This window comes from Pundamilia nyererei, unplaced genomic scaffold, assembly GCF_000239375.1.
Source record: "Pundamilia nyererei isolate P.nyererei 1_Seehausen unplaced genomic scaffold, PunNye1.0 scaffold00042, whole genome shotgun sequence".
Taxonomy (NCBI): Eukaryota; Metazoa; Chordata; class Actinopteri; order Cichliformes; family Cichlidae; genus Pundamilia; species Pundamilia nyererei.
The window spans coordinates 1,389,814-1,399,366 of NW_005187443.1; the positions used below are offsets into that span (position 1 = coordinate 1,389,814).

The 9,553-nt window shown below is 39.9% G+C and overlaps 1 protein-coding gene across 2 annotated transcripts in view; it reads left to right on the top strand.

Annotated features, from left to right (window-relative positions):
* Positions 1-9,553, top strand: part of ptpra (protein tyrosine phosphatase receptor type A) — a 28,285-nt gene that overhangs the window by 3,985 nt on the left and 14,747 nt on the right. For both annotated transcript variants that reach the window (XM_005731232.1, XM_005731233.1), the window contains exon 2: positions 9,199-9,244. In XM_005731232.1, coding sequence (XP_005731289.1) covers positions 9,224-9,244 — 21 coding nt within the window. In that variant the 5' untranslated portion in view covers positions 9,199-9,223. The remainder of the gene's footprint in view (positions 1-9,198; positions 9,245-9,553) is intronic.

The following is a 9,553-nucleotide window of genomic DNA, read 5'->3' on the forward strand; positions in this document are numbered from 1 at the left end:
ATGTGTGAGTTGTATATAACTAAGTGGTCACTTAGGAGAACAGGCTCTACTGTATTGTATGATGTTCATTATTTAAGAATGAAAAGTGTGGTTCTGTGGTGTAGTGGTTAACATATTACACATCAGATTCCTGCTTTGAGACTGGGAGGAGATATAAACTAGTGGGATGGGTGTTTTTCATCAGGAAGAACATCTACTGTAAAATCTGCCTATACAAATACGGGACTACAGCTGCCTCTCATTTCTTAATACATAGGACATAAAACAGCTCTAACAAACTTGAAAAGTGAGCGGTCCCCAACCCCCGGGCCTCGGACCGGTACTGGTCCGTGAGTCGTTTGGTACCGGGCCGCGAGAGTTGAGGCTCAGGTGTGAAATGCATGGTTTTCAGGGTTTTTATCAGTTTTCAGCTTTATTTTGTTACCGTTTTTATCATTAACTCGGTTTTCCTGGGTCTTTTCACGTGTGTTATGAATAAATCTTTTTTTTCGGTACCGGTACTAGTTTTATTTTGTTGTATTTATCCGCGACACCTTAAAGGCCAGTCCGTGAAAATATTGTCGGGGGCGGACCAGCTGTTAATAAGCGTATCAGTAAGTGTATGAGTTCTTGGTAATGTGTAGCACAACACTGGTCGTCCCTTGAGTTACGTGCCTTTTATATGCTTGAATGATTCATAGGTCGGTATGACTGTTACAGCCTCAAGTAACTGTACTTTTCTTTTTTATTACTCCTGTTAATTAGTTATAAAATCAGCTTACATCCTTCACTGCTTTATATATGATATGAGTGTTGGCACCAACAACTACAAAGATAAATGTTTTCTGCCTCCCAACAGCTGCACAGGAGCAATAAAATATAGTCTAAAGCTGTTTAAAAATAGGTTTTAAATACAGAGATTTATTATCTTTTAAAACAGTTAGGTAAGCAAGACTAACAGTGTGAAGTTCTCATTCAGTGCCAACTTTTGGGGCTTGATAGTTTTTATATACGTAGTGCAGTGCCCAAAAAAAAAAAAAAAATCAGATTTCATGCCTGCTTCAGATGCATGCTGGATCTACAAATCGGTTTTGGTGTTTAAGTTTCAAAGGGCAGAAGTGAATCGAGTTTCATTGTGGCCCTTGAGCTGTCCATTTGGCCCTGCACCACTCTTCAAGGTCACAGTGGCTTTTGTGGGGAGACCATGCTTTGCGCCTCCACATCCTCTCTGTGTCCAATGTGGGAAAGCTTGAGAGGCCCCTGGCATGCTCTGTGAGAAACCCCACAACGAATTAGACACAGAGCAGAGCTTCACTGACTCACCACTTTCACTCATTGAAACAAGTTAGTTTTCTTGATCCTTCCAGCCTAATGGAACCAAATGATCATTACAGGCTTAATAACAGACACAGCAGTCTCTCTTGCCCTTATGATTAGCCAGAATAGTAACCCCATGCTTCTCTTCATCTTTTCATCAACTCACCAGCTTGTGAATGAAGCCAACAGGAACACAAACCACACCAGCAGGGAGTAGTATCCCTCAAAAAGGGAAGTCCAGAGGATTGTGGCTGTTGTATGTGGCACTGGGGACATATAATCTGTGGTCTGTTTTAGAGCATGAGTCCTAGCGGCCTTGACTTAGACCTACTTCAGTCTCCCGTGAAGAGAAGCATTCACAGTAGTTCAGTTACCCCAGACCCCCTCCCTCTGAGGACATAGAAACAGTATTAATATGCTATGAATGGAAACAGACAGACAAGCAGTGCAGAAACTTGTGAAGCTGGAAGCCTTGTGAGAAAGCCATGAATGGTGAATTCCCTTGACTCTGCTGCTGGTGTCCTGTCGTTGAGGTCTAGGCTCTGTGTGGTACAGGGGTCAAGCGCTTACCTTTTAAAATATATTGAATCCTAAATACAATTATTTTTAAAAATAATATAAAAGATGAGTGTCTTTTAGTCCTCCAATGCCTTCCATTAATTAGATGGGATTGGAATGTGAGTAGTTATTTTAATATCACTTTCAGCATAGCACCAGTCCCCCTGCTCTCAGTGGCAAAAACAAAGAGAACTAAAAAGTTAAAAAATGTGGTCACACTAGAGCTGATGCTACTGTACTTGATGTCACTAACACAGTCTTTTGCACACACAGAAAAAATCTGCAACTCGCTCCCTGGCATCTGAATCACAACAGTCTTGTCCCGTTAACACATTGATAAAACGAGCAGTCTCGACTGTGGTTTCAGTCACATAGACTACTTTAGATAAAAGGTGTGATCAGCAACTGCTAGGGATTCTTCTTTTTCTATTCATACATTTATATTCCTGCAGTTGAAAAATATAGTAATAGCCTATATGACCCTAAGGTCACATGTAAATACAAAACCATCACTGAAGTCCTCAACCATGAGCAAGAACTTGCCATATCAAATGACTACCTTGCATTGATTTTGGCCTGTGGTTGTCATGGAGATGTAATATTGGACTTCCTTTATATTTTACCTATAAATGCTCCTTTCACTGTGTGAATGAAATTGCATGGCAACAGCCCAGCTCTTTCACAACTGTACGATTGCTCTCTTATTAGGTCTGCCTGCGCTTGACTGTAGACAGAATTGTATGTGTCATTATAAGGCTTTGACTTGCTTGCACAGTTTCTCAGAGTTCAGTATATTATCATTCATATATGTATGTTTAGATAGATAGATAGATAGATAGATAGATAGATAGATAGATCTTCACTGTACTTGTAAATATGAGACTTAAAGAGATTCCAGTGGAAGTGAAGGAAACCTTCATCAAGCCGAATACACATAATAAAGCTGGAGAGACAGACAGCAAAAAACTTTAGGAGTGGCCAAATAACAATGTGATGCATTCTTAATTGAATGAATGCATTTGCCAAAAGGTCTGAAAGGCCATATAAGATGACTAAAGTGCATGATGACTGAATTATTTCCATTGTTAAAAAAAATAATTTCACAACATCTGACCAAGTCTTGACCATGCTAAGAGGTGCCTTCATGAATGTAAATACAAAGTGTTTCTAACTAGGTGCAAAAGAAAAAAGACTCAAGAACAGGAAGGCCAGATTAGACTTTGTAGATAAATATCTTAAACAGCTGGCACAGTTCTTCCATCCATCCATTTTCTTCCATTTAAGCATGTATGGCTGGCACTACCGCTACTGTGGTACTACTGTGCGTTGATGATGTGACTGCTGATAGAAGAAGCAGAATGAATTCAGAAGTGTACAGGGTTATGCTCTCTGCTTAGATTAAGCCAGACTGGATTGCACAGCACTAGCAAATAGATAGTGACCCAAAACAAAGGAATGAGATATTAAGTGGCCAAATAAGTCACCTGATTACAACCCCAAAGAACATGCTCATCAGTTTTAAATACAAGATATTTTATGTACCGTCATAGCACTGTCCCCTACATTTGCTGGCTGCCATTAAGAATCTATAAGGTTATCTTAAACAACTAAAAGGGTATTGGTTTTTGGTTTCTTCTACCCCCAATTTTTTACTCACAAAATGTGACACCTGCTCTTTGACTGCAATGTCAGCTGTCTGTTCCATAATCACAGAGAAATACTCTGGAGACTTTATTTAATTAGCATTCTCAAAACATCACGGGACATAATTTCAGTAAACACGTTTAGGATATCATGAGAGACTCACTTGCTATCCTTACAAATTAGCCATGACTGCAACTCTGGTATATCCTTAGCATACAGGTTTAGCAACTGGATCAAATTGAACTGTGCATCTGGTTTCATTCAAATCGCCAATCCTTGACACTGAAGACAGAATAATGTAGCCAACAAAGCTATTCTAGCAGACATAGAAGGAACAATGCTAGCAGCAGCAACTTGAAAAGCCATCTTACACAAAAGCTACCATCTTACAAACCTTGATCATGTGTTGATAATAAAAGCAGGGTACTCATATTTATAGCTGTAGCACAGATCTCAGAGGACACTTTTTTTCATGGAGTTTAAAGCTATGTAGAGAAATTTAATTTCTCAGCTAGTTTTATACAAGTCATTCTCTTCTTTTGTGTTATCTGTCAGTGTTAACTGATGAGCACTGGTGGAACTGGAACTAGTGGATTTCAGTTTCCTAACTACAAATTTGTCCATTTCATCAACATTACATCTCTCTCTCTCCAAGGCTAATGTTCTAGCAGCTAACGTTGCGTAAGGAGCGTTGGTGCCAAACTGTTCGTTTGTTCTATGAAATAGTGCTCTGATTGAAGTTCTCAGACCTGAAAGTTTTCATATCGAGTCAATCTAGGTTTAATCTGGGCGTGTGCCGGCACACATGGGTGCTCAGCATTCTGTGGAGGCCAAAGTTTTTCTGCCCCAGACTCATTTTGTCTCATATGACACATAATTGGAAATGCCTAATGATGATAAGAAAACACGCAATATTCGACTAGTCAGAGAATAATTAAAAAATGTAGTCCGAGTGGAAAAAGTCAGTTTATTGATACTTTTTTAAAACAAAGTCCTTTTTATCTAAGGATCATTCCAGCCAGTGCAGTTGGTTCTCATAGTTCTTTTATTTCTAAAGCTAAATCAAAAGTATATCTTTTAAAAGAGTAAAAAAAAACCCATCCCATTATTTAATGGAGTTAAAAAGGAAGAGAGTGTGCTGACACATTTCTGCGTTGTATTTTTATTCCCACCAGTCAATCTATTGATTTTATGTTGCGTGTCATAGTCTTAAAGAAGCTGTGGCGGCTTTCACTTTGCTGTAGGACAGCTCTTCCAAACAGTGGCCACTGTAAAGGGCTAGCTCTAAGTGCTCTGCCTTGTCTGAAAAATACTCACATGGCTGCACAACACAAGCCCAAAGTAAGGCGAGCAGGAACTGCATGACTACCTTTTGCGCTATTCATTCTCTAATAGATGTGTATGTGTATGTACATGTTGCCTCTGCAGGGAATAGTATGATGAAACTGTTGGAAAGATATTTACTGCTGAGCAGCAGGCTGGCTCTAAAGAAGGCAGACTGAGAATTAAAAAATGCTTTGTCAGTCAAATGTGTTTGTGAAATATCAAATTAAATAGGAGTGGTGAGCTGCTGCGTTTTGTTTTAAGCAGGAGCTTGTCACACGTTGTCAGTAATGGTGTTACAGTAAGACGATGTTTATCAGACATTTTGAGACATTAGTGTCTTGTCAAGGCACCACATGACTGACTAATTTAAGCTGCAGTGTCCTCTTTATTAATTCAAGTACACAGCTAATTAATTGAACACTAAAAGCACTTTGGCTCCTGCATCCTCATTTGAGTGTAAATTACAGTGTTTAAGGTAACACATTCCAAAGTAAAGTGTTACCTTAAACTGAAAGTGACGTTGTGGACGTTACTCTTATTTTTAGCGTATGAAAGGAGAAGAACGAGACGCTAAAGTGCAAACTGCATCCAGGACAGAAACAACAGCATTATAGTGTTGACACAACAGCAGCTCTTTGCAAGCATCTGCACTGACGGCATGGTGACACAAATCTAGCAAACAGTCCAGAGTGATGCTAAAGCTGAGTGCATGCCAACCCCAGCCCAGCAGCCAGTCTGGCCTTCAACAGGTAACAAAGGCAGTGAAGATCACTCAGTCTTGTAGTATTATTCCTATACCTACCTGTACATATATCTACAGTAGAATTACGAGTAGTCTTTTTGCTCTGGTTTTCAACTGCTTTGTGTTTTCAGCATTGTGGTCCAACTTAAACACGAAAATAATTATATTTATCTCCTCTTTAGCATAGGGATTTGTGTTAATAGGGAGGATTGTAGTCTAAGCCTTATATTCTTAACTAGTAATTATCTAGGCCCTTACCAACTGAACACATTGTGAAATATTTGCATGTGTATAAAGGCCTTAATACAAAAATAACATAATGAGTATTGTAACAAATGATTCATTAACATACTGCATTACTTTTTTTTTTAAAAAGTAACAAGTAATTTGTAATGCATTACTGTTTTTGAGTAAGGACACCAACCCTGTCCATCACCTAGCGTATCTTTTTAATAAATAGCTCTGCCTGCATAGAAACTAAAAGTGGCACAAATAGAAGCTCTTTCCCAGTGCATGTTAAATTAATGATGTCTTCTACCAACACATGAGTCTTCTGAGAAGGAATTGCATGCATTTACACCTACACACTGGAACAACTGCTCAAGAGGCTAAAATACATTAAAATGTCACCTTAGGCTATTGTAGTCCTGCAGCTACACTGCCTCTAGATAAAAACCTCTCAGGCACCTGCAGCATCTGTGAAGTGAGGTTAGCAGCAGGACTGGCATATATCACTTACACCAGCACAGTGACACGTCATGCAGCCTCGGTGGATAGCATACAGAAAGCAATGAGTCACAAGTACATTACTAATCTTAGTGCATCTCATCAAATTGATCTGGTAGAACGCTGCTTCACACAGACTGGTATCAATCATCCTGTCTGCTATATTTGAAGGCTCTTTTTTGAGTACTGGAGGAGAACAGGGTAAGGTAGTGTTTATGGGCTTAGGTCAAAGATGTATTAACAGGGAGTTTTGTTTTTCTGACTACTTGACCAGACAGGATATGCTCTTTGAGTTATGAGTGACATAATTTAATATGTGATATAGCTTTTCTTTGGATCGTTTTTTTTCCTGAAAGCAGGCATTTGTTGGCTAAGTAGTTGGTTGAAAGTGAGAAAGGGAGAGCAACAAGTGGATTTGTAGATTAATAGCATCCACATTGACCGCATTACTTGCTTATCATGTCCCATTTTTAACTGTAGCCAGAGTGGTGTGCTCAAACCAGAATGTAAGTACTGCAATGAATGAGCTTAGTTCAAAACAGCAGAATATTGGCAACTGGCTCAATTATAGCTTTTAGAGCCCAATTTATTCTCTGCCCTGTGATGCAATAATCTGTGATTTAAAGCGGTGGTTTGTGTGGTAGCGCTGCAGTGTTTGGCTCTGTTGGCTGGTACAAGTATCTCTGTAAGCGCAGGCAGATGGACTGGATTATTCAAAGGTCAAGACCGTGGGATTAGATTCAGAGATTATCACAGCTCAGTCAGTCTCTGCGATAACGCAGAAGAATGACAGTCGACCCAACCAACCACTCGGCCTCTGCCTTCTTCACATCTGTCTGCATTCTGGCCTTTTATTCACCGTTCACTCAGTATTCAGTTTGAGAACATTTGTAGCGAGAATTAAAGTGTGACACCAATTCAGCCTCAATCCTGCTTAGTTTTTGAATGCTCAACTGACTGCACAGAGTCCACTCCACCCTATGATTCAATAACTTGTAGAACCAGCAGTAACAGCTTGATGTAATCATTTTCTGTGTGATGTTATCGGTTTCTCACATTGTTGCGGGGGAGTTTTGGTCCATTCGTCTTTACAGTGTTGCTTCAGTTCATTGAGGTTTGTGAGCTTTTGTTTATGCGCAACTCTTTTAACGTGTAGGCTTTGACTGAGCCATTGCAACACTGATTTTTTTCTTTTTCTGTTATTCTGTCAGAGATTTGCTGCTGTGTTTGGGATCATAGTCCTGTTGCACGGCCCAATTTTGAGTCGGGTAACTTCAAATTTGACTCTAGAATACTTTGTCAAAGTACAGAGGAGTTCTGGCTTAACCTTACAGGTAAAAGAAGTCCAAATGATCACCCCTCCACCACCGGTTTGACACTTGTTATGTGATTTTTACCAAATGTGGCACAGTGCATGATAGCCAAACATCTCAGCTTTTGCTCTCATCTGTCCAAAGGACATTGCTCCAGACGTCTTGCAACTTTGCAAGCCTACAATGTTCTTTTTAGCAAGAACCGACTTTCTTCTGGCGACCCTTCCAAACAAGATCATATGTTCGTACAAGTACACAAACTTTTATGTGCAATGTTACCTCCGCCCCGTAGCTTCAGAGATGTAGCGCTGGGTTTTTTGCAGTTTCTCTGCCTGTAATTTTGCACTGCTCAGTCTGGCCTTGGGGTGAATTTGCTGGGACGTCCACTCTTGGGAAGACTGTAGCGTTGTGTTAAAACAACTCTAAATGCGCCAGTCATTTAAACTGCCAAAATCAGCTTTTTTGAAGGTGGTCATGCTTATTGATCCTCAGATAATCAACTTCATCTGATTAGGAATTACTTACTCTCTTTATTCCTATGGAAGCAGTAAGGGTGCACTGAGTTTTTGACAAGACAGAGTGCTGTGAAAGCTTTCTTTTAAACACAACTGTACACAGATCTGAACATGGTATCATTGAAATAAACATACTAATAATACAGTTTTTCAGATATTACAGGTAACCGTGTTTGTCCTCAGTGGAGTAAACTATCCCCGTGTCGAGCTGCAGAAAGTGTTCTGTAAAAACGTTTTAACTGCAGCTCTCTTTGAATCATTCATTTAGACAGCTGAGATTTAGCTTCTGATAACAATGAAAATATTTCTTAACTTCAGCTCATGCCCCCGGGGTTTTCGAGCTTGTCCCAGGTGACATCAAGCAAGAGGTGGGTTACTCCCTGGACAGATCACCAAGGAGACAGACAACCATTCATGCTCAAATCCACACCTACAACCAATTTGGAATCACCAGTTAACCTAACAGACATGTCTTTGGACTCTAGAAGGAAGCAGACATGCCCGGTGAAAACCCACACGGGCACATAGAGAGAACACACCAACTTAACACAAAAAGGCCTCAGCTGACGAGCAAACCCAGAACCTTCCTGTGTGACGGGGCAGTGGTAAGCACTGCACTGCTGCTTTATCACTTCATCCCATCAGCTTTGCAGCAGCAGCAAAGAGAATGTGAAAGAGTCATTCTCCCCTGTCATTTTGTCATCATAGATTCGATTTTTAATGCACTTTTAGTTTGGTAATAAGTTTGTAACATTACCTTCACTTTGCTGAGTTCTCCACTGCTCAGTGCTGCTTCGTATATACAGAGAAAGGGGCTTCAAGCATGAAAAACAGTGAGCACAGGTCAAAAAACTAGCTTGTTTGTGAATTACAAAAAAATAACAATTTAAACAAATAACTAGTTTACGTACGTTTGTTTAACAGCCTTTGCAGAGCAGAGGCAGGATGTCGTGGTGGATGATAGGGGAAGCAATATTACCAAAACATGTTGCAGTTTTTCAGTTTAAAAGAAGGGAAATGATTGAAGGGAAGGATCTGCTTGTCGTTCTAAACTGTTCTCTTTTTTTTTCTTCTTCAGACCAGGCTGTGCGGATGAGTGATTGATGCCAACTACGCTTCTTCAGGTAAACACACACAGGCCCACGTCATCAAAGTTTTTATTTGTTTTTTTTTTCTTTGCAAACAAATAGCATGTTGGATTAGGATGGAAGATTATAAAATACATAATGGATTATAGAACAACCAAACCTTTATCTTTTGAAAAAAAAATCAATCATTTTCAGTTTTGTTTTTTCCACTAATAGGATTTTGTCTCTTTTGTGTGTGTGTGTGTGTGTGTGTGTGTGTGTGTGTGTGTGTGTGTGTGTGTGTGTGTGTGTGTGTGTGTGTGTGTGTGTGGCTCCTGCTACTTGGTGTAGCCCTGGGGGGCTCAG